The sequence below is a fragment of the Apostichopus japonicus genome, chromosome 9 (assembly GCF_037975245.1).
Source record: "Apostichopus japonicus isolate 1M-3 chromosome 9, ASM3797524v1, whole genome shotgun sequence".
NCBI lineage: Eukaryota > Metazoa > Echinodermata > Holothuroidea > Aspidochirotida > Stichopodidae > Apostichopus > Apostichopus japonicus.
In genome coordinates, this window is record NC_092569.1 from 30,294,466 (window position 1) to 30,319,959 (window position 25,494).

General features: G+C 35.6%; 2 protein-coding genes across 2 annotated transcripts in view; both read right to left on the reverse strand.

Moving 5' to 3' along the window:
* Positions 1 to 15,964, reverse strand: part of LOC139972940 (uncharacterized) — a 30,444-nt gene extending 14,480 nt beyond the window's left edge. Inside the window, exons 1-3 of the mRNA XM_071979258.1 lie at positions 15,879 to 15,964; positions 15,547 to 15,616; positions 12,438 to 12,726 (exon numbers count right to left, since the gene is read on the reverse strand). Of these exons, the coding sequence (XP_071835359.1) occupies positions 12,438 to 12,726; positions 15,547 to 15,616; positions 15,879 to 15,964 (445 nt within the window). The remainder of the gene's footprint in view (positions 1 to 12,437; positions 12,727 to 15,546; positions 15,617 to 15,878) is intronic.
* Positions 12,099 to 22,165, reverse strand: LOC139974377 (uncharacterized). Its single transcript, XM_071981487.1, has 8 exons — positions 22,069 to 22,165; positions 19,864 to 19,894; positions 18,407 to 18,579; positions 17,783 to 18,047; positions 16,717 to 16,928; positions 15,879 to 16,184; positions 15,352 to 15,616; positions 12,099 to 12,726 (listed from the first exon to the last, which is right to left on the reverse strand). The coding sequence occupies exons 1-6, from the start codon at positions 22,132 to 22,134 to the stop codon at positions 16,032 to 16,034; spliced, it is 900 nt and encodes a 299-aa protein (XP_071837588.1). The 5' UTR covers positions 22,135 to 22,165; the 3' UTR covers positions 12,099 to 12,726; positions 15,352 to 15,616; positions 15,879 to 16,031.
* Between the last annotated feature and the right edge of the window lie 3,329 nt (positions 22,166 to 25,494).

Below are 25,494 nucleotides of genomic sequence, written 5' to 3' on the forward strand. Positions count from 1 at the left end.
CTATAACTGTTATTCTCAGCTGAGGACTTAGAAGCAGTGTGCAAATGAGAGTGATGAGCTACTACTTTATTATTACTTTAAAGCGCTACAAAGACTGCTATGTACGTAGCGTTAGGTAGCCTGACTGGTATGCTTACAGATTATTATATCGTTAGATGGGTAAATATTTTTCATAACTTGCGTTATGCTTGTTAGCCCAGGTAGGACAGATTAATAAATCATCGCAAGAAACAAGATGTGGCTTTGTTGTGGAAAAAAAAAGAAGGTAATGTTCAATATCGGTTTGCCGTTATTGTCAATGAGGTTAAATTCTACCGATACCAATATGCCGCCGATATTGCAAGTATCGGACGATACCGATATCACAAACGATTATCGTTTCAAAACTAGTTTTGATTGGCACTAGATCCGTTTATCTAGTTTTTTGTTCGAAAGATAACGATGTTAATTCCTTTCCAGCTATCTCCTTTTTTTGGCATTATGCTCCTTCTTATAGCAGACCTAGTTTGTTATAAAGTGGAATTTCTTCAAAGTGGAAACACTGTCACGACCTTACTTTATGCAAGAGATCGTTTTTCTTATTGCTATGAATAAAATATGCTCCATTGCAAAGACAAAGAACCAACAACATTAGCACTTCGTAATTAATGTTCATGCAACGATAGCACGAAACGTAAAAAAACAAAACAATTATTCCTCTGATAAACCTGCTTAATGTTGTGGATATTACGTTTGAACTGTGCTGACCCAAAATTGCTCACGAAAATTGTACACATACCATTATAGAACGACCTAAAACTTCACTCGACGTACCGCAGAAAAACGATAAAAGAAAAAGTCGGAATCGGCTCCAACAATATGGGTTATTCTCACACGTATTGCACACACAAACTGTGACAAAGGTCAAATTGGAAATATGTAGTCCTTTTGCAAAGAGTAACATCGAGCTAGGTTGGACTGGATCAAGTCTCCCACGGGTGGAATTATGTCCCACAATGACAGGAAATTAAGATAGAAGACATTTTGCTACTCACATCAAAACGCATGCTGGTTACGAATACTAAAATATTGGCAAAACAAATAACATTATCATTGCATATGATTGTGGCCCACATTTCATGATAACTGAAACCCCCTGTTTTGAACCCTCACATGACAACAAAAATATTCTTCCTGTAAATTTGTTTTTATATTTTTGGTTCACCGCCATTCAAACTTATCTACAATGCCAAATGGTAGAAGTACGTTTAGGCACAGCGAATGTATGACAACCCTAGTAACTCTACCTCAACAAATCTACGTGGTACAGTAAGAAAAATAGACTTTTAGCATTAAAATTGTATCTTTTATAACATGATGATGATGATAAAAATTGCAAAAGATAAAGAATGTCAACAGAAAGGATAAAAGAAAAAGAGGGAGTTAAGGAAGAAATGAGGAATTTAATCTTTTTTCTTTCAGACCAAAATTCATTCATGACCAAAATTCCATAGTGTGATATTACTCTGCAATAGAGGATTATAGACTTGAACAAATACTCGGCTTTAAATTTGTAACAGATTAAAAGATCGGAAGCAGCTTCAACAAATACATTTTTCTTGTTTGGTAATTCAGAGTAATATTGACATAGACATGTTAGAACATTCGAACATATGACAGTTAAAAAGACGATGTTATCTGTCAAGACAAAAACATATTGTTTAGCATTTCCAAGAGTGAACTTAGACAATTCTCTGAAAAAACCAGAGAACAAGCTTAAGATCATTTCTGAAATTTTAGCAGTTCTCTGATGTTTTTCGTCTCCATCAAATTTGTGAAAATGCTTCAAAATAATGTTTACACATGGATCATCTTATCAATAGTTTTAACACGTCTAACATGTCAAGAGTTAGTTTTTGGCACGAGTTAGTATCCTTCTAGAAGAATATGGCCCTTGGATACAGAAAATGGCATTACACTTACCTAAAATCACAAATTAGAATCTACCGTTTATACTTTGTTGTTGACAACATAGTAAAATACACAGTATAGAACTATCTCCACAAAGAGATCGAAGCGGTCAAGGCGATTTGTTTGGGAAATAGCCAAAATTTCTTTGGTCGTCGATAATGTTATTCAGGAAGCACAGACGGTGTGCGACGTTATTATTGTATCTGTATCAAACATTGTGTTTATTGTCACCAAATGGTGAGTATCACATGCCGTTTGTTCCCTTGAATATCATGCTCGTTCGAACGATAGCCACAAAACATGATATGGAGGAATTTAATTGGATATCGTTCAACACATATAGCGAATTATTACCATACATGGAGTAGTGATAAATGTTATGTTAATGCTTTCTAGTTTTTGCAACGTGTTAGAAAAGAGACCTTTAAATACAGTGTAATGTAATTTATTTTGTTTAATTTGTAAAAGTCTATATTCGATGTTTTGTTAAGAATAGGGAGGGTTTCCCTTTTTATACTGAATTACATTACATTTTACTGTAAACAATGTAAGAAATGTTTAGTTTTTTTTAAGGATGTTGGTAAACTATTGTGTCTAAAAAATGAAGAGATAAAGAGATGAAGAGATAATAAACCAGAATAATAATCAGTTTAGTTTTAGAAACTGTCTCTGCATCTGCACTGAGTTATACCGGTAGTAATATGACCTTTAGTGCTTTTTGTATGATCGTGTGAAATTTTAGATTTGCTTGTCGCATTATATCCAGAATACGGCTACAATTTGTAGCTATAATGTAATATAACTGATTTAATGGAAGAAAAAATAGAATTCTTCCATTCAATTGTTTTTATTTGATAAGGCATACAGCTTTTAGACAGTTTTTATTGTCTTACTTTTTGTTTGGTTTGAATACACAAATACTAATGAAACATCCTACTACGCTTTTAATTTGAGTGTGATTTTTAAACGTCTATTCCATTAGAAAGAGACTTCTAATCCACTTAATCTTCTAGTTTATTCAATTAAAGATCCTGTAATAACAGTATCACTTAAAAAAAGCTCTTACAATACTATTATTTGTAATTATTATCACTTAATCGCTGATGCTTTCTAGACGTAAACGTCGTTGCACATGTGATTATTATAAAGCGACACGTAAATTAGGAATACACAATTAAACAAGTCGCACACATTCGACAAACAATACGATACTTTAAAGATGTTTCATTTTGTTTCAAAACACAAGTTAAAACAGTGCAATGTTCATAAAAGTAATTTAAACGAAAGTTATGTTATTGTTTCTTAAATTAATTTATTGAATGCCATATGAGAATATTTAGGGATGTGCACATTTTCTGTTACTTTTTTATTTAGCTAACGATATATAAAAATATCTCAATTAAGTTTCTCATTCACAATCAAATAGTATTTCTTCCTTTAAATTTACCTCTGATCTTGGCATTGTAGAACGACATTAAGTCTGAGTTGGTATCAAGGAGTTACCTTTGGTCAAGTTATATTTCTCCTCGAAATAATTATTCAGGAAATCAATCTTATTTAACTGTTACTTTAAAAGGCTTGTGACTGAGTTTTTGCTTTACAAACTTTATCATTTTAAATAAAATAAAATAAATGAACATGTCTTCCATTTTTTCTGCTCTAATATCCATCATATTTAAAATAACGGAGTTTTGAGATTATATTTCCTGGGAATATCTAACAATATATAGCCTAACTGAAGGAAATGAGAAACACTAAACGAGAGAAAAGTGGAAGGTAGCCACCCAAATCGCCGGAGACATTTTCATGATCGCGTATCATGCCATTCTTTCGTATAAGCAATTAAAACCACAACGCTGTGCCTGAAAAATTAGATTTGTGATTTTTTTTTCTGGCTTTGTGGAAGTCTTTAATCTTTAATAATTCGTTCTGAAATGTTGTTGCAGACTGTTTTCAACTTTGGCACACGTTTAACGATATCTTTTAAAGAGATCTCTATGAGCATATGTGAAAGAAGTAAATATTTAGGTGCTCTTTAGAATTTTATATCTGAAACTTTTGCGTTTAAATGATAGTTTACAACAATATAATCAAACGTTAAGCTGAGCATTTCTTCAAATTTGAATAAACCTGAACCACCCCTTTGAAGTAATAGATACCTAATTTAAAGGATGTACCTTGTCATTATAGTTTTGTTCACTGTAGTTTCCCAACTGTTGAATATTTGAAATGGAAGTTAATTAAGCATCTTTGTGATTGGATTATAGAAATGTCTTATTTTAGATTAGTTAACGCAGATGTTGCTTTAATGTATTCATAAGAATAACATGAACAAAGACGAGCAATCAAGTGTCTGTTCGGAAATCATTTCATAATAACAGAGCTGAAGCGATGTTGCCTTCATGCATATGAATATCAAGTTATTAGTATGTAGTTTATATCGAAATATAAACTATAAGCAAGGCATTATAACAAATGGGAAAAAAATTAAAACATTTTAACAAAGGTGCCGAATATCGCTCTGTTTCGAGAGGAAATCTCATGATTGGATTTTTAACAAAAAGAAAATGTTAACTCGATAATCTGAAAACAATAAAATATTATAGTTTAGTTTTTAGTTATCGCTGAGATAAATTAATCTCTGTTTTTAGTTATCGTACTCGTAGCCAAAATTGTAGAGAATAGCTTTAATTTGTATCTTTGAAAATTTGGGTTGGCTACTGGAGGGAATCCATGTGAACTGACGTGCTGTAAATGATATGTGGGGAGCGATATACTCATAAGTTTGAAACGAGATTACTTTTTCCTGGCCATATCACGAAACTTGATTGACTTTGAAAAATTGGTGTGTAATGAAAACACGTTTGAGATGTATAAATTAGCTTTACCTCTAAGTATTTTACATGAGAGCAAATTTTAAAGAATACTGTATTTAAGCAAAGAAGAACCGATTAGAGCTAATTTTTTGTTTTTATTCCAATACATGTGGTTAAATTTAAGACGTTTTGTTATTTTTCGTAACACTGCTGTCCTTTCGCGAAGTTAAAAATTCTGAGTATTTTTAATTGAAGGTCTACTAACTGATATTTATCAGAATTTTTCATCGATACTTTCCTATTTCTTCGAAGACGCTAACTCTTCACTTTGTCACATAATTTAATATGAACAGTTACCTCAACAACACATTGACGCAACTTATGTTATTTGCGAAAGAGAAAATATTCAGTAAAATATAAACTATATTAAATAAAAGAGAAGACTTACCATTTCTGTTACAAACGAGTTCCATATCGTCAAAACAGTCAAACAAACTTTGAAACACTTCTCCATGATTTTAAGTTTGTATAAATGACACGCGAAAATATATTCGATGGAGTGCAAGATGGCAAATGACATATGGTATCTATTTAGGGGTTGCCAACACCATATTGAAATGACCGTAGAAGTATGGATGTCCATTAATGCCATCATTTTATTTAAACTATGATTTGGTGAACAGCTTATACAAATGTGTGTAAAGAAGACTATTCGACATGCACAGTCCAACTTAATATTTTTTACAGCTATTTGTATCTTGAACTTTCAATAGTGCAGTAAGCTTCAGTTGCATATGTTGAATTGTCCTTGTTCCGATAAATACAGCATAATACCAATTGTATACGTATTGACTATCGTGCCTCTAGTTCCAATGACAGCAATACTAATTCAATACATGTAAATGTATTTGGTTTTTAAAACGAATATCAATTACGATGATCACTTTTAATATATAATACATTTAGTGTGGTTCATGTTAAATGTTCTGTAGTTGTGTGCCAAACGACGACAATGCTACTAAGCTGATGAAATTAATAGGAATGTTGATTTACTTGTTCTGTTTAAGCTGCTATTACCGCTTTTTTAAAAAAACATTTATGAGTGATTATTTTAGCTAAGTTACTTCGCTTTTGGTTGGAAGGCAACATTAAAGCAGTATCGAAAGGACAGGAAGTGATACTACTAATCAGCTCTATATAACATGCATGAACTAGTACAATACATATTATATACCGTGATGTACGGAATGATATATTCTACAATATCAATATGTATGTACAAATATCTCAATATTTGGAACATTCGAAGTTTGTCAGTGGTATGCTAAATGAACCGTTATGATGACTACGTCACACCCTGTTTGCGGAATCGAGTATCCTCACATCTGATTGAATCAACATATCAGATGTTTCACTGGGTTTTGACTAATTTTTTTATTGACAGTACGAATTACATCAATAAGGACTATAAATTATAAAGAAAAATCTTCTTAATTTATATAAGATATTTACTCAAAGGAGCATTGTTTGACCTATGAAAAGGTAGGTTAATATTACATTTTTTTATACAAATTTCTAAATGAAATTTATATCTAATAACCAGCAGAGGCAAAGCTAGAGCTTATTTGGAGGCGTAGAGCTACTTTATAGGCGTAGCTATAAGTGGTTAGTTTAACAGTGGCCCCCACTTCTCAGGAGGTTCAGAGGGTTGGATACCAACAGTTTCAGCCAACAGAGACACTGCCAGTCATGACTTTGCGTGAATAATTTTATTAGTATCAGCATGCCTACGCCATTCTATTATTTAGCTGACAGTGCCGTAGCTAGAGGTAGAGGAAAAGCTCTCCCTTCCACGCACACAAAACATTTTCAAGGAAGAAAAATGGGACGGCAAGGAAAATTAAATAGCTATTATATATGATACTGGATACACTGAAAATAAAATTGGGTGTCAATTGACACCTTTCAAGGGTATAGGTGTTCTGGACACCATTTTCACGCATTTGACACCCACAGTTACTCACAGTGACCCCTTAGTGAGTGTCATTCTTGCATCGCTCCGAGAATGCACATTCCTATGTTGACATCATTTGGGTGTAATCATCAATTTTACTCCGATAGGTGTGTCAAAATACACCACTGTGGTGGCCAGCAATAAGCCGGCTTTGTGGAGTCAAAACAATTTGAGAGGGTCAGTTGACACATTTGGAATCAGCGAGACACTCTCTGATACTCATTTACATACTGGCACCTTTAGATACTCATTATGGGGGTCAAACTAAGACAGTAAGGGGGTCAGATGACACCTTTGAAAGGATGGAATGAGCCTGACACCCTTTGGTACTCATTTGCCTCATGTACCGTAGTGACCGTACGTTGCTATGTTCTCGCCAAAAGCAAAGCGCGAAAACAGACTTCTTGGGCATTTTACGTGAATGCATAAGCGTTACGTGGGTGGGTAAGTACAGTAGTATAGTAGTGCTAGCCTGTTGCACATGGATATGATGTTATGCAAGGGCGGCGGAAGCACTTTTAATCTGGGGGGCACCAACATCGAAGGGCACTTTGCAGAAATTCGATTGGACTGATGCAGCCTGATTTTTAGTATCCTTTATAACTCTTATTGTATTATCTTATTTGCGTATACACATCACTCCATCAACGCCACCACCCCCCCCCCCCCCCTCAAGAAAACAATGCATACTAGCACTGCAATATCTAATGTGCAAATTGGGAAACAAGGAAAAAGACAAAATGAGGTGAAATCATTATAAAGTCCAAGTCCCTGCACACGCGATCGATACATGCATGAAAGCAATGAAATATGTCAAAATACTGAAAGAAAAAAAACTTTTTCAATGGTTAAACTGGTATTATTATGATCATTATTATTGTAACGACTTTTCCAATAATTATAACCAATTTGGAAAGGTTATAACACGGCAAATGATTGTATGTTATTGGCATGCGATGTAATAACCAACGCATGCCTATATGATATGCACATTAAGATGTAGAACGCGCGCGTAGCGCGCGAAAAATTTCGGTAATATTTTTTCGGGCAAGTCGTTACAGCCCCCCCCCCCCCCCCCCCCAAATCAAATTGGGCTCCTACGCCTGTGGTAGTAAACATTTAAAAATTCCAGAAATATTTCATTCGACGTGGGTTTCGCTTTGTAAACTCTTTTTTTATTTAGACATTTTTATGTAGAAAAAGGGCACATTTTTAACCTGAGGAAAAGTGGGGGGCACGTGCCCCCTGTGCCCCCCCGGTTCCGCCGCCCTTGATGTTATGTGATATACAGCAGCTTCGTTGTTTCTAAGTGTACTAAGTTTCTAAGTTTTGTTTTCCCGAGTGAAAATGGGCGCCCCGAAAAATAGTGGCGGCCCCTTTAAAGAAAACCCCGCGCCTTAAAAAAATTCAACCCCTAGCTCGCTCTAAAAACGTTGCCCATACCGGGCTTCCAAATGAAACATATTTTTCCGATCCTCATTTTTGACCAATACACTAACAATCGGGTCGAAAACCGATTAATAAATATGTATATCCCATACCTTATGCAATGCACAACATGAATCAGAACGCGCGACAAGTTCAATGCAATTTTAGTGTGTGAAATCCCTCACATGTAGTTAACCAGTATAAGTTCTCCTTAGACTTAGTGTTAGGTGCAGCCAAATAAATGTTTCTTAATTGAACGCTAATCACCTTTTGCAACCAGTTCAGATTGAAACTTTCATTACTTCAGAGTGTAAATATTTCCCCAACACTTAAAAATTTACTTTGGTAAGTGTCAATCCCTTCATAGACTTTCGTCAAAACTAAGAAAGGGAAGCAAGGTTATTGCTACTCATGATTTTATATTTGAAGCTTAATAGGATAATAGCGAGGTTGATCAAAGGGGTAATGTATGTGTAACTAGTCAACCACTGTATATTGCACAATATACATAGTCTGTTCACGAGGCTTTGTGGCTCGCTTGTCGGTGTGTTGCCTACGCACGACTGCGAGAGTTACAGTATAGCATTATCACTGCTGTACACTTGTTGTGTCGTAAGCAATTTCACGATCAGACGTTTAACAGCGGAAGTTGGGTTACTCAGATTTTCTTGGATTTCACAAATTCGTGTGGTATGACCCTACAGTGGCCGTGTGTTTTGTGACTCGTGATTTGTATCTCCTTCGTAAGTAGTAGGTACATTTTCCATATAGAGTACATTAATCCTATTGATTTTGTATATGCTGGTCAGCGGTCGTCTGGGGTCAACAGCTCTAGGTCAAAGACTGAAAACCTTGTAAACAGTAAATCTTGCTATAACTATCATGGATTGAGTTCATATATATTATTTATGTTTCTAGGGTTTTTAGGGCAAGTAGATGATCCCTGATGTTTTTGGTGGAGGTCAAAGGTCACCTGAGGAGAGGCAATACCCTATAAAAACCTGCAAAAAGCATATCTTCAGGCTTTTAATGATGAAGCTCATATTTGGCATGAGGGTTCCTTGTAGTGAACAGATTATCTATATTGTTTGAAAGGTAGGTCAAAGGTCATCTCAGGTCAAGAAAGTTCAAAAAATGAAAATGTGGTAAATTGTTCATTTTCCTAAACTTGAAAGCATTAAATATATATTAGGGACTTGAATAGGCTAACCCGAAGGCACTAGTCATCCATCAGACGACCTCAAAAGCTGACTTTGGTTGTCCGGAAAGAAATTTAATTGTCTTGGGTAACAGGAGGACCATTAATAACTTGAGATATGTTTGATTGAATGTGACCATTTTTGACTGGCTAAACCCTCAACTACTCCATGAAGTTGGATCACAGTAGGGGTTCTGTGATGTCTTATTTGCAAATGCTCTTTGGAAGCTTACATAGGCTATGATAATCTTCTTGTTGATTTGTCCTTGAAACATGATTCATTTGGATGTCTGATAGCTGTCAAAGTTCTCTGTACTTAGAATTACATAAAGAAGCATATTTTCGTAGAAATATTCTTCTTGTTTGTGAATAATTCATTGAGATGTAAAGGAAACGAGACATTTTCAGCTTAATTGTCATGATGGCATCATCCATTTTGCTGTTGCCAGATGCATTTACAAATTATCACTAAATTTTAAACATTCATATCTTCACAATACCAAATGCTATGAGGATGTGGTTTTCACAGTTAGATTCAATACAACTTCAGCATTTTTGTTCAGAATCAACTTTAGCCACCAGAATATTCTTTTAAGAGAAAAACAAGTTAAGATGCTTAACTTAAAATGCATAACTGGAGGCGAATTTTTTTATTTTATTTTGGCTAATACTAAAGTATTTTAGTACACAAACAATACTGTAGTTCTCGTTTAGTCAAACGAGACAGTTATTTAGATCAATTTGATGTCAAAATTAGCAGATTCCTACTGGCTGGAAACACGATGCATGAAAGAGTGAACCGTGAACGCGAAGCAATAACAACATACTTTCCACATACTTCTTGTTAGAACGTGAACCTTTAACTTTACCCTTCCATTATACTTGTAGCTGCATGAGAAAGAATGGTTGCTAGAATTGTTCAGTATTTTTAACTCATTTTGGGTAGCAATTTATCAATCAAAAGTGCATTATGGTTAAAAAACTGCCTCAACGTCTGGTGATATTCCGGTAGATCAGTTGCTATCATAGGCCAGTATACATACTGCGCCGTACGATATGGAGGTGTTGCCGCATTGAAAGGCCTACCTTGTGAAATATGTCGACATCTCTTGTATCTCTTCTTTGTCGTTGCAATTAATCGTGTTTGCAGTTAGTTCCCAGTCAGTATATGCAATTTTAATCGATCAATGAAATATAAAGCTTTCGATGTGTCTCAGTCTCGCTGCCATAAAGTAAGGCTTTCAGAAAGTCACAACTCTACGAGAGCAGATACACAAGTGAAGGGAACACCACGGTATTACAACGGGCCTGATAAATTCCATATTCCATTTATTACTTTTAAAAGTTAAAGATTCGAAATCTTTTACCGTCGCAGTACAATATGTACATGCCTACAATACACATCGTTCATATACGTGTTAGTGTGCATAGTGTCATATCGTTGGTTCTGCTAAAGAGAACTAAGTCACACAGGGCCTATTGTATAGCAGTGTACAACCTATCTATTGTAACATGATCTTGTTTCCTTGCACCTATGGGGTAAATCACGGCTGAAAATAAACAATTGAGCATGCACATTAGAATAACAAGGCAAATGTGGCTAACAAGTTTAGGCATAAATAACAAAAACAAATTAGGGAGACTATCCTTAGAGGTCCTCTGCTTAAACTATACTACCTTTAAGTGTTTGCCTGCAGACAGTGGGAAACCCCCTTACAAAATTAATCCAAAATCTGTGGCGTTTTTCTTCGATTAAATGACTGGGAAACGTAGAGAAACTTAAACCATGGATGTAAAACAGATTTACCTCCCCGTTATGACAGAGTGTCGTATCAGCCTAGTGTATTGCTGAAGTGAATAGCTTGATCGAAATTTTACCTCAAGAGACTCGGCACAAGTAGGGGGTAACCTGCAGTCATCTGAGCGCTTAGGAATTTTTGCCAAAAGAGCAAAGTTCTTGTACAAAAGTGCTAGGTTTGATCAAGTTTTATTATCAAGTTATTGATCAAGTATATTTGATTTTGAATAAAATTGATTATTTTCCTAACAAAAGGACTTTATACTGGACACAGAATTGTAAGAATATCAGCCACTGTGCACATGCTATTCCAATTAATGTTTTTTTTTCCAGAAATCATGATCAACCAACCATGGGCTCCTGAATAAAATGATTGCAATGATACATGGCAACTTAGCCCCACCCCCGAACACACAACCCTTCCCTATATGAGGTAAAGCATGATTAGAATGATATAATGTTAACTTATACTGATGCTATTAATTTATGACAAGGCTAAGCCCAATATTGCGGGTAGGAAGGGAGGGCATGGGTGTTGGGAGAGAGGGGATAATCATATGGGAATATATATATATATAATAATAATAATAATAATAACTGTTTAAAGTGCATAGCTGGTGATTTTCGACATTCTCTTATCTCGTCAAGTGTATGTTACATTGAATCTTTACACTTGTAACTTCCATTGATGTATGACAATATGTAGGTGTGTGGTCCTAGAAACCAAGAATCATTACTTATCCACTTTCACTCAATTGTTAATTTCCTACACACTATTTTTTTTGTGGAGCGGGGGGGGGGGTGAGGTTTGGGATACACACCATGAAAAGAAAAATGGACATGTTCACTTTGATTTTTTATTTTATTCTTTTGTGAGACTCATACAATAATCAATTGTAAACTATCAAACAACAGTAAGATTTTTAACATTCACAATTTGACATTGATTTCAATTATTGATATATATACTTTCATTCCCTTAAAATATGAATTATTCGTCAATTGCTCTGGTTGATATTTTTGTTGCATTTTCTGCTTCTTTCTTGTCTTCAGCCCGCCGTGGTTTTCGACACTCGAAGATCTGCATGGATCTTTCCATACTTTGTAAGTAAAGCCTTCACTGTCGAACACTGTGTTATACGGTGTTTTGTCTACACCGGCCGAATTTTCATGTCTGTGTATTGCAGGCTACACCCGTAACTGTCCAAAGTATCACTATCACTATACCTATACCTGTAGATGTTCGTTCCTCGAGTGGAGCCGTCGTAGTCTCCGTTGAGGTGAGAAGAAGCGCAAAAAGCGCAATTGTCGCTGCCATCTGGAAATAATCCACAGAAACTAAAACTGGGACAGTAAGACCGACATTGAGAAGCAGAATATTCACGTCTGCAGTCCCAGTTTTTATAGAACCACCAGGCTCCTCGATGTCTCTCCGCACAGTCGTAGCTGCTCCATCCATCGTTGTCCTGGTCTTTTGTACTGAATTGTGTATTGTTGCTATAATCCAGACCATTTTCAACTGCTACAAACGAGAAAGAGTAAATAAACCGATCAATTGATAAGTTTTGAGCAAATCCTACATCGGATACAAGTTAGAGGGCAGTGCGTTTTTTTGTTATACCAAGATGAACACGTCAGTTCCGCTCTTTTTTTTAGGGGGGGGGGGGGTTGCGTGTGTTGAATATAGCCATTAATTTTTTGTTTTGATTCTTATTTCTAAGTCCCCATCTGATTAGTCTCCTAGTCTATCAAAACTGGAGTACTGTATTTCTTGTGTGTCGGTATTAAATCGTGTAATTTCTTGAATAATATTATGTGTAATTTAGTTTGCATCACCAAATTTCATTTCTCCTCTTATTGAACTCTGTGCTTGTACTGCACGGTTTAATTAAGGCTTTCTTCGAAGTTGGGCCAGGAGGGGGGGGGGGGGTGGCTATCTGAGGTAGCGATTTATATCCTTCAAGTTATGAAAGCAAGGGTATCATTCAAAGATCTAGTCCCGAGTTATCCAAAGGTCCCTGTTCTACTGGGCAGGGCAGAGGGGTGTTAATTTGCCATCCACTGTTCATTTTTACCCGTTTATTATAGCACGTTGTAATCTTTGAATTTTTCAACCTGAGCTCACATATTGCAGTATAAACGTAGATTACACTACACACATAACATATCATGAAATAAATAAGTTTAAATGAAGAATAGAACCGGTTTAAAGTGAATTGACTTTACATATAGTAGCTAATATTTTGGGTTTTGACAAAGTAACCAAAGTTGATATGCTACTTTCACGAATGGATTCAGTGATATTGATTTTTTAATTTATTATTTAATTTGTATCGACATTTGCAATCTAGTCTCGTATGTTTAACTTCTTCGAACAGACTGATTGACTAAATTTTGTACTATTTAAATTATATAGACGAATGATTAAAAATATAACATCTGATATCTGTTTCAATTTGCTATGAATGATAAAACTTCGATGACTTTATACAACATGATTATCCTAAAATAGTACCTCAACGTTTGTACATATGAGAATTATCAAATATACATACCACTGGAAGTCTCGCTACATATATTAACAAGAAGGCACATGTGACATATTTCCAGATACTACTGGGAGCAGGTCACTTCGCCCAACAACCATTTCGTCCAACCTTACCATTTCGCCCAACCATCCTGGTCATTTCGCCCAACCATCCTGGTCATTTCGCTCAACCTGCATGGTCATTTCGCCCAACCTTGTTGGTCATTTCGCCCAACCTTTTTTTACTAATATTTAGTCAGAATAATATAACTTTTTCTATTTCACTAGTTCCATTTGATTTATTTTGGGTTATGTTTCTTCGTGATAGTAAATAAAGTGAGGTCCGCTCTATATCAATCGGAGTCTAAACAGTTATTTCGGTTATAATGGGAGGATTACACTACTTTAGGCGGTTACGCATACAATGGAAATTATTTTATTACACAAACAAAGGGGAATCGGTGTGGAATAATATCGCCTTTTTATTTCAATAGTTCAATTTGGTTTATTAATCCACAGCTATTGTTCTGCTTGATGACTTCGGTCAAGCGTTTATCAAGTCCGCCAGGCATTAATCAAGGGTATTGTTCACAGCAGTTAGGTGTTTATCTAGTCTACATAGTGTTAATTTAATGTTATACAAACAAAGGGGAATCGGTATCCATAAAAAACGTATCAAACCTAACCCCTTGAACACTGATCAATCCTACCGAATAACAATTCCCGAACGTCTCCTTATTAAATTGAAAAAATATATATATAAAACCCGTCCGTAATATTGAAGTACTATACTTAGTCAATGTAACAACATATGTAATCAATTTAACCACGACTTCAAGTTTCCTTAATATTCGGTTCGTACACCGTAACGTTAACAATTCCCGAACGTTTCCTTACCAAAGTATCATATTTAATCAAGGTTGGGCGAAACGACCAGGCTGGTTGGGCGAAATGACCAGGCCTGATGGGCGAAATGGTAGTTGGGCGAAGTGACCAGAAAGCATACTAATAACATATTATTTACCCCATTGTAAGTTTGAAATGTTGCGAGTTTCGTAGACAACAGCGCTAAGGCAACATACATTTACGTTGAATTTCAGAATACTCGTTTATGTTGGGGTGATAGGGATGTTGAGATTTACTTTCTCTGTGTCAGAAAAAAACATAGAGCCTGGCTACTTTTAGAATATCTACTGTAGTAGTCTTATATATTGTGTATGACGGTCGCTCCTATCATGTAGGTGCTTGTCACGTGCAAACACGGCAAGGAGACCTATGTTACCAAGGATTAGCGAATCTTATCGTCTGCTTCTTATGTATATTCGCATTTTAAACAGTCTTGATAACCCAAGTACCTTCCAACTGCAGTTCATGCGTTTGAAATAGAATAGCAATGTTTGGAACATTGGAAACATATAAATTAGCTATGGGATCAAGACTTTAGTTGTAGAATGCACATTCAAGGAGTACAACAAGAATTATCGTTATAGGGGAGCACGTCATATGATCATTCATGGTTGGCATGTTTTTTTGTATTTCTTTGGTCTTCACGCTTCTCCTATTTGACGTAATCGGTCCAGTTTTATGCATGCTTCAATGATTAGAACTTCAACTACTCACCTGCATTTCCACTACTGCTTGATTCAATTGATAGTCGATACTTGTCTGCCTCATTATTAATGGTAAAAGTCGAATATATGGCGTAATACGATGATGAACCAGAGTCCCTTAGATCAATACGAAGCTGGTACGTTTTCTGGTTGGTCAGAGAGTGGATATATTTGTTACCTAGCCAGTGGTCATGTTTTTTATTACCGAAACCGTTCTTGTAGTCCGACCAACCACGATAAAAATCAACGGAGGCGCTCGATCGTCGCTGGAAAACCTATAAAATGAAGGATAAAAAGATAATCAACAATATATTCTACTAATCCTTAAGAGCATGACATCCAAAGCCATAACATAGTTAACGAAGATATGAATATTGTGAAAGTGAGATCATGCGCCAGAGTATTCTGCTTCTTGATTTTTCTCCTTAGAATAAACAAGTTCATCTCAACGAGATCTGCAGTGCATTATTTTGAGGAGAGTTATGTATAACATGAGGAAATTCAGGATTTAAATCCTGAATTGTTTGCGAAACTCACCGTCCATCCTCCTCCGTTACTCTCCATCTCACAGTAAACCCAAACGCCGCTTGGCCAACCATCAGGGTAAATGGTGTTAACGCCATCACTGCGTGTACCGGACACATAAAGATCGTAGCAATCTTGTGTACGTCTTGTGCACGTCTCTCCGTCTCATTCGTAGTTTGGATTGCAGTAACAATTACGGACACCGTTCCTCTTAGCACAGGTTGCGTGAACACTACACTGGTAACTCGCCCCTATAATTTGGTTGTTTCGGCAAGTTGATTTTCGTGTACATCTTGGATTGACGTAAAAATCGCCAACCTGATTTAAGATATTAAGCGAAATGAAAAACAACAATTAGTAAACAAATTATGAAATTTCGGTTGTCACAGTTAAATGTACAGGATGTCAAAGGTAGGTGGCCAATGAAAAATGTAGGGGCCCAGGGATCCGCTTTCAAGAACAAAAGTAGCCGTCAAATGTTGCATTCAACGGCTTATTACGACTCAACATTATTACGACTATACATTTTGCCTGCAATAAAATCTAACAGCAAGGCTGTTTATTAAGTACCCATGAATTTTGTGTTAGATTTATAAGGGGATGCACTTCCATAGGATTGGTATTATGCTTCCCGCCTAATTGTAATACGTCCCTCGACAGACAGTTTTGCCTGGACTGGCGACGGAGGTGGGGTCCATGCCCTTGCCCAATCGCGATGTGAGCGCTACTCGGTTATCGGTAAATGTGGTGTGATAATCAACAAGTTAACATAGTAAATTTTCCCCCCTAAATATAGGGACAATGAATAAGGAGAAAAGAATTACAAATGTCCTAAGAGAACCGTACTGACCGTTAATACACTTCCTTTTTTATCAACGAAGCAGTTACATTGATTCAGAGGGATGCATTGTTCTTGCTGTCTCAGATAATCACCGACACAAACACATTGCTCTTTTTCTTTGGGAGAAGTAGCCGAGATGCAAGTGTCAGGGTCATCGCAAGTCCTCTCACATGTCTCATTGCTAAATATCTCATTAGTTGGACACCATTCAATCTTTGATTCTAGAAAACAGAAAAGGAAAATAATAGTAACCGGTTACAGACACGACGAATATGACATGTGGCAAAGAATAGTTTTTTTGTCATTACTTCAGTACGTGGCTGTCAGGAGGTTAAAGGAAAGCAACACACACTCAGAAACAGTTCGAATTAATCCAGAACATTTTATATCAAGTAGTGGGCGTTCCGTATTCACATTAATGTTAATAGTTATTGAACATTACGAGATAACACCCCATCATTTGCTGTACAACTGGTTTGAAACCAAAAGTCATAGCTTCTGGTTCAGAGTTTCCCTCGGTGTAAGTATACTGCTTTCTGACAACAACGATACTTAATAACAACATCAAATTTCTTTTGCGTTGGTTGCGCTGATAAAACTGGGAGACTTACCTGTTTTCAGTGTAAACTTTTTGTTGAACAAATTTTAGATACGGTTCGTTGTTTAGAGCCAAGGTTAGTGTCGAGTACGAAGCAGTCTTGTAGTGAGTTTGTAATCACACTTTAACTTATGGAGGCATTTTGGAAATCTAGTATAGATACTAATGTAAGATTAAGTATTTGAACTCGCGCTTAGAGCTTATACTCGCACTCACATGATCATATTGTAATCGCTAATATATGTATTGTATCGCCGCTCTACTCTCTAGTACACGATATGTATTTTCGAACTTTATGTACTGTAGCAGTTTCTTCAAAGTAAGAAAACATATTTGACGTGTGAAGTTTACTTTCAAAATATCCATCGGTTTTTAGAGTAAACCTTTCATTTTACGCACCTTTACTTTTGACATTTAATAAACAATTTTGTTCATTATTTTGGCTTTAAATTTAAAAAGAATGTAAAAGGCACTTACCATCTGATATTGCAAATGTACCTAAACTTGATATATAATATTTCCCCAATTCATCTGAGATACGAAAATCGTCGTATGTTACAAAGTAAGTTTCTCCAGCAACGTTCTCAAAGTCCATTCTCAGTTGGTACCGCTTTTGATTTGTTAAGTAGGCAATTTTCTCATTTCCGATCCAAAACTCACTCCCTAGAAAGCCAAAGCCATTTCTGAAGTCTTTCCAACTTCTATTAAAATTAACAGAATCCAATCTTCTTTGCTGTAGTACCTACAACGAATATCAAAAAGTAAAGCGTTAACCAGGACATTATTAAATATGTATATTCGTTCCCTTAGGCTGCAATGCGATTTGTTGCTAACAATTATTACACCGAAATAAGAACTTATATTTCTAACTTAAGTTTGCAGTGTGTGGGCTAGCGTTTTACGGTTTTCTTGGGAAAGAACCACACTGTCCTTAAATTTCAAAATATATAAAATCATTGATTTAAACTTTCGTTTTGATAAAAATATCAAGATTCTAATTGAAATAACCTTGTTTTACATCGCTAAATATTACTGTATGCAAAAAAATAAGTAAATGAACTATTTAAAGTTGAAAAGGACACATCAAGTAATCAGCCGTACCGTCCATCCACCAGCATCAAGATCATTATTACAATAACCCTCAAACGGTTCTGGATAGCCATCTGGTTTAATAAAGTACACTCCAGATGTATTGTGGGTAAAAGAACATGAATTTGATACTTCTTTGCAATCTCTTGGATACTCAGGTTGTTGAAATACAAAGTTTGAAGAACCTGGATGGAAAGTTAAACAAAGTTAACATTTTATTGTGACTGAAAAATCATTTCAATTAACGAAAATATCGCCTTATTTTCTGTGCCAATTGTAAGAGAACTGGTTTTGTTACAATGAAAATAAAGGTAATTAATCAGTTTAAATACCGATTATTACTCAACTAACATATAGAGAAAGATATCGCGACTAACATTTGATACGGTAATCGTTATTGAATTCTCAGATGTAACTGTTTAGAATCATTAGTTTTAATTAGTTTCAGCCTGCAATGAAAATTAAAGACAAAGTAAATTGAACTTATTTTTCATCACGCTTTCGTAGTTATCAGTCACATCCAAGTCATATCAAAAGACTCACGAAAACAGGCAAATCCCATTTGTTTAACGTACCTGAGAAAATACCGATGTAGCACTTACGACGTGAAGAGATTGAAAATATGCTACTGAGAGGAAATAAATCTCATTATAGATGTTCAAAAAAGTTTACACGATTGAAAAACAAACATCTAGAGCGAGCACTATAAAGAGCCAATATTTTCAGCCATTCAGTTGGCCAACTAGGTGTTAACGATTATAATACGGGAAGCTGGTCACTTCGCCCAACATCCATTTCGCCCAACTGCCATTTCGCACAACCTTACCATTTCACCCAACCTTGTTGGTCATTTCGCCTTACCAGCATGGTCATTTCGCCTCACCTTTCTAGTCATTTCTCCCAACACTGTTGAAATATTATACTTTAATATTGGTCAATTTAATAAGGAAACGTTCGGGAATTGGTAACGTTACAGTGGTTACAGTCGGTATGATTGATCAGTGTTTTAGAAGTTAGGTTTGATATGTTTTTATGGAGAACGATTCCCCTTTGTTTGTATAATAAAATAACTTCCATTGTATGCTTAACCGCCTAATGTGTAATCCTCTCATTAAACCCGAAATAACTGCTCAGACTCCGATCGATATCGAACGGACATCACTTTATTTACTTACCACGAAGTAATATAACCCAAAATAAACCAAATGGAACTAGTGAAATAAAAAAAGTTATATAATTCTAACTGAATATGGGTAAAAAAATGGTTGGGCGAAATGACCATGCTGGTTTGGCCAAATAACCATGCTGGTTGGGCGAAATGACCATGCTGGTTGGGCGAAATGACCATGCTAGTTGAGCGAAATAGTTGTTGGGCGAAGTGACCAGGAAGCCTTATACGTAAGGGATATAACTCAGAGAGTTAACTTCTTATTATAAGTTAAATCATTTCAGATAACTACTACACCTACCTGGAGACCGCCCCTCGGCACTGACGATGACCTGCGTAATGTAAAAAGGATCATATGAAGCTGTTTGATCGGAATAAAGAACATTTAGGCGAACTGGTCCGAAAATTCTTAGTTTAAGGCAGTATTATTTTTATCTTCTGCCTAAAATTTATATCTAGACTGCAAGTCAATAAACTCAAAACTGAACTTCATATTACAACTTTCATCCAGGAAGCGTTAGGTTAATGGCATTTCTCCGGTGTTACAGCTACCCTGGTACATGATATGTAAGCTAACGTGAAAGAACAAAGGCAATAGCCGGCTGCTTCCTTAATTAAACCTTGTTGCTTAATATAGACAGATGTTTTCTGTTTAAGTTATTTTTTCACATTAGAACATTCCAGACATGATATGTAACGCATATGTGTTAACAGTCCTTAATTACCCGTAGGGATCCTTAACAACGTCCCAGCTATTCTTGTTGGAGTACGATTACCGTGTTTTGATACTTACATAGCAAAGGGAAACTCTGAGATTTAAAAGGTGTCATTTACATGTAAGGTAAGTTCTTCTTCACATACTTGTATATCTTACTAAATAAAAACCTCCATTCCAATTATTAAAGCACGAGATTGAGAGGGATGCACATGTAGTATTAAGCTATAATGCGTTAAATAGTAAACACATAGTCTGCAAAAATGTAAAGATAATTTCTGTCTTGATTGTTTTCCTATTTTTTTGCAAATTTCACAGGTTTGAAAGCTAACATATAGTACAATATAGCAGTACGTTCTGAAATAGAGAATATAAGACGAACTTGTCAGCCGCTATTTTTACAAATCTTCGTTATGAAGAAAATATAATAGAAAAATTAATATTAAAATTCTGTCTTCTATAACATGATAATGATGACAATTGCAAGAGATAAAGAATTTGATCAGAAATTGGACAAAAGATAACGAGCTGCAAAAATTTCGCGTTTAGATGATAGTTAACTGCAGCAATATCACCAAACTTAAATTGAACATTTCTTCAAATTTGATAGTTGATAGAAGTATGGAACCTTCCACTCTTTTAAAGTTAATATATCTTACTTAAAGAATGTACCATATCATTATAGTTTTGTTCACAGAAGCTATCAAACTGTTGACTATTTGAAATATAACTTAATTATCTTTGTATTGGTATTTTGACATAGAAATGTTGCTATTGTTTGTAGATAAGCCAACGCCAATGTTACTTTAATATTTTCATACTGATAACTTGAAAAAGGACAATCAATAACAAAACTGTTCGGAAATCATATCAAAATAACAGAGCCGACAAGGGACGTTGCCTTTGTACAGATTATACTCAAGTGATACGTATGCATATGTTCAGTTTATGTAAAAATAGCAAGACATTATAAACCATCTGTTCAATTTTAGACTGCCTAGGAGAACATTGTATACATTTACCCATACAAAGAGTATAGCTCTATTTTGATAGGGGAATCGCATGATTTAATTTTAAACAAGAAGAAATATTTGAAATTATGAATCTTGAAATAACTGAAAGTTACAGTTTAGCATTTAGTTATTATACTTGAAGAGAGAAGTAGGACTATGGAGCATGAATTTGAACTAAAATAAAAAAAAAAACATGTGAATTAAAGCTCAATAATTTATAAAATGTAATGAAGGATTGTTGTAACGCGTTGGTGTGTATCGGTGAAACAATGGGGTTTGATATTTGAGGGGAAAATTGTGCGCTGAAGTTCTGTACATGATATTGGAAAGCTATATAGTCGAACTTTGAACATAAAAAATTTTCCCGGCCACATCACCAAACGTGATTGATTAAATTTGGTACGTAACAAAACACTTTTGAGATGTATAATTGGCTTTTATTCTTAGTATTGTACATGGAAGCAAGTTTTAAAGAACACAGTTTGTTGGCATAAACGATTCAATTAGAACGTCTTAGAACGTCTAAGGCAAAACACAGTTGTCCTTTCGCGAAGTTGAATATACTCAGTATTTAAATTGAAGGCTTTCTTACTGAATGTCATTAAGTATTTTAATCCGTGTGTACCTATTTCTTGTAAGATGCTACCACTCAGTTTGTTTTAACATTTAACTTTAATAAAATTGGCGCAGCAGCTCATTGATGTGACTTGAAACAGTCAGAAGATATTCAATAGAGTAATATATTATAAAAAAAAGAATAAAAAATGGAAAGACTTACCATTTCTGTTCCAAACGAGTTCCAAATCGTCAAAACAGTTAAACAAACTTTGAAAAAATTCTCCATGATTTCGGGTTTGAAGAAATGTCACGCTGAAGGGCAAGATGAAAAATGACACAGAGTATCCAGTTAGGGGTAACCAATACCTTATTGCAATGACTGTAGTAGTATGGATGTCCATTAATGCCATCATTTTATTTGAAACATGATTTGGTGAACAGCTTATTCAAAACGTACTGCACATATATAGTATTATTTGGCTTGTATGTAAAGAGGACTATTCTACATCAGCAATCCTTGAGGAGTTTTAATTTCAAGTGTATTTTTGTTTGGAAGCGTTTCGTCGGATAAATATGGACATCATGCCTCTGGGCATTATGCATCTGGATGCATAATTTTTGTTGGATTGCCACATTTCGAACGAAGAGTTATTCATCACCACTGGTGAGCTGTTGTAGTTATATTTTATGTTAGGAATTACACCCACGAATACCACATACCCTTCTCTGTTTAATCAAGTTACAGGTAGAGAACATGTCTTAAAAGTTTAACAACATTAACATTCATCAATCAGCAAAGATTGACAGGCTGATTATATTTATAAAAGAAACAAGTTGTACTAAATATTCTATTTCTTTCTATGCAACTAATGATGATACCCTTGCATTAATCATTCACTTGGCACATATGGCCAGTGCCCTTATCAAATCCCATGAACTACATTGCGGTAGGTAATTCATTTAAATCTAGATAACAATAACGATATCTCAATCACATAGTCCGCCGTTCCACGAAAATATTGTTTGATCTATCAAATAATATATTAAATCCTATTCCATATAAAGAGTTTCCAACTACTTCATAAAGATGACATGCATAATAACGCGGCAGCCAATAACTTCCACTGTCTACCGGTTGCGTTTGCAATGCAGATTACACTGATACTGTGTGACTGCACCATGTACAGGTCAAAGCGCAACATTTAGAGTTACTGTATTATGCAAAGGTCTGAGTGCATCATTCAGAGTTCCTGCACTATCCAAAGGTCTGAGTGCACGATTCAAAGTTACTGCACCATTAACAGATCTGTGTTCAACATTCAGAGTGATTGCACCGTGCACAGGTTTGAATGAAACAATTGAAATTAACCGCACCATGCACAGGTCATAGTACAGCATTCAACTGGTCTGAGTGCAATGTCGTTATGTATTCTTTAATTTACGTAGTACACAAATGAAATTTTGTTGTACAGTATTCTGCAAACACCATACTGCACAACGTCTCATTTTAGTGATGGTATATACATCATTATATGTGTTAAAAGATACAAGATATATTACATCTGATACCAAAACACGACACAACTGTCAAGAAAAAAAAAAGGCTCTAACTTTCTACTGAGCTTGATCAGCTGTTAAATCATGGAAATTGCAAGAATATATGATTTACGAAAAACTCTTAGGTAAGCCCTGCTGCTACAGAACTCTTTCCAGGCCATTATGTAGTCAAATGGCTGAGCTTCACTTGGTTCGTTCCTAATGTAAGATTTCCTTTGTTGCTACATAGTCTATGTGATACAATAATGAAGCACCATATTCAAGTGCCTCATACCACATGATTATCATAGGTATCTCAATTGGTCCCTTAATCACATCCACATTATATCTCTCTTGACGATATCAAGTACTAGCCTTGTTGAGGGAAAGAGTATGTTGCCAGTTTGTACTTCGGATAGATATTATATAGGTACCCACATCACTCATGCATGAAAGAACATAAACAGTGACAGGGTTCCTAGCTCATCCATGCAGGGTACATCCATGCCTCAGGTAGTACTTAAGATAGATATCATATAGGTACCCACATCACTCATGCATGGAAGAACATTAACAGTGACAGGGTTCTGAACTGAATCCATGTAGGGTTCATCCATGCCTCGGGTAGTGCTTAAAGTCTTACATCGAGAACCAATTCATTCTAATCAAATTGGTCCCGTGGATGTCCATTCGTGAAGTTTCTCATCTAAAAATATCAGATTTCTGGTTGGGTATGGCAAAGATGGCTTCAAATTAAGCTGGTTACTTCCTGGTCCCACTGTCTGATCAACTTCGGGGGCGACCGGTAAATCCTAGAGCAGAGGATATCAAGAAATGTTCTGTTATTCAATATTTATGATCCAGGATGTTTGAGCTGTGTTAAAGGTTAACAAAATGAAAGTTGAGCTATGTGTAGTATAGTAAATATCTATACTTATTCCTTCACAATGATACTGCAATAGAGGATATCAAGACATGGTCTGTTATTCAATATTTATTATCCAGGATGTTTGAGCTGTGTTAAAGGTTAACAAAATGAAAGTTGAGCTATTGTGTAGTATATTAAATATTTATACTTATTTCTTCACCATGATCCTACAACAGAAAACTGACTGAAAAATGCAAACGTTTAAAATAGAAGTATCGGATAAAGTAAAAGTTTAGACTTCTAGTTTCTAAGTTCCTAATCAGGAATAACATATCTATGATATAAGACCTGATCTATCAAGCCCTTATTGTTCCGTTCATTTTAAAATAGAAGTATCTGATAAAATAAAATTTTAGACAGGATTCTAATCAGGAATAACATATCTATGATATAAGACCTGAGCTACCAAGCCCTTATTGCTCTGTTCATTTTAAAACGGAAACCTTTTTATCTGATTAATCTGAAAAAGAAACCATAAATGATGACATGTAGACATCATCATCATGCAATAACATTATGCAAAACAAGTGGGAAATGTTGATAAAAAAAACAGATATTTTTTTCTGTTACTCTTGTAACTGACTTACTTGATGCTCTGAGATGAATTTGAGGAGTTCTATAGTTAACCTTCTACTGGAATGCAATAACTCTTGCAGGTTCTCCCTCTGGCTGAGTCTATGGGTAGCCATCCTGTTGCAAACGTCTTTATTCAAAGCATCATTAAAGAGAGGGATTCCAAAACTGAGATCAAGTAACATCTATTCTGACTCCAGATTTCTCCCTTCTTGAGCCTCCAGATCAAAGTTCAATGTGCCCCTGTTGAGTTTATCAGTCTGCTCCATGGCGTGTGGAGGGTCGGTCCCGCGACTCTCTTTAAACTTTTGTTCCGACGGATGTCTGGAGTCTGAGAGATTTCTCGTGTGTTTCCTATTAAACCCTGTCTTGATGAGTGTAATTACACCGCAGTAGTGTTGGAGATCACCGAGAGAGGCAACCTCGGAGACCAGGGTCATGCCCCCACGTTGTTATGAGTAACCTGTCATATTCCTGGACGAAGAAGATCAATATACTAACATGGGTGACTTAATACTAACAAAATGCCAGATGAAACGTCAGTGACTCATTTTACAAGTACCCCATTGTATGATCCTATCTGTTACAGGTTAAGAAGCACAAAAGCAG

What these genes read in the sequence shown, in the direction of transcription:
- LOC139974377 (XM_071981487.1), bottom strand. Translation starts at nt 22,134, where the DNA reads ATGGAGAATTTTTTCAAAGTTTGTTTAACTGTTTTGACGATTTGGAAC. An exon ending in ACTCGTTTGGAACAGAAATG is followed by an intron (nt 19,895 to 22,068) that starts GTAAGTCTTTCC and finishes TACATTACGCAG; the next exon opens with GTCATCGTCAGTGCCGAGGG. An exon ending in TGCCGAGGGGCGGTCTCCAG is followed by an intron (nt 18,580 to 19,863) that starts GTAGGTGTAGTA and finishes CTTTCCATCCAG; the next exon opens with GTTCTTCAAACTTTGTATTT.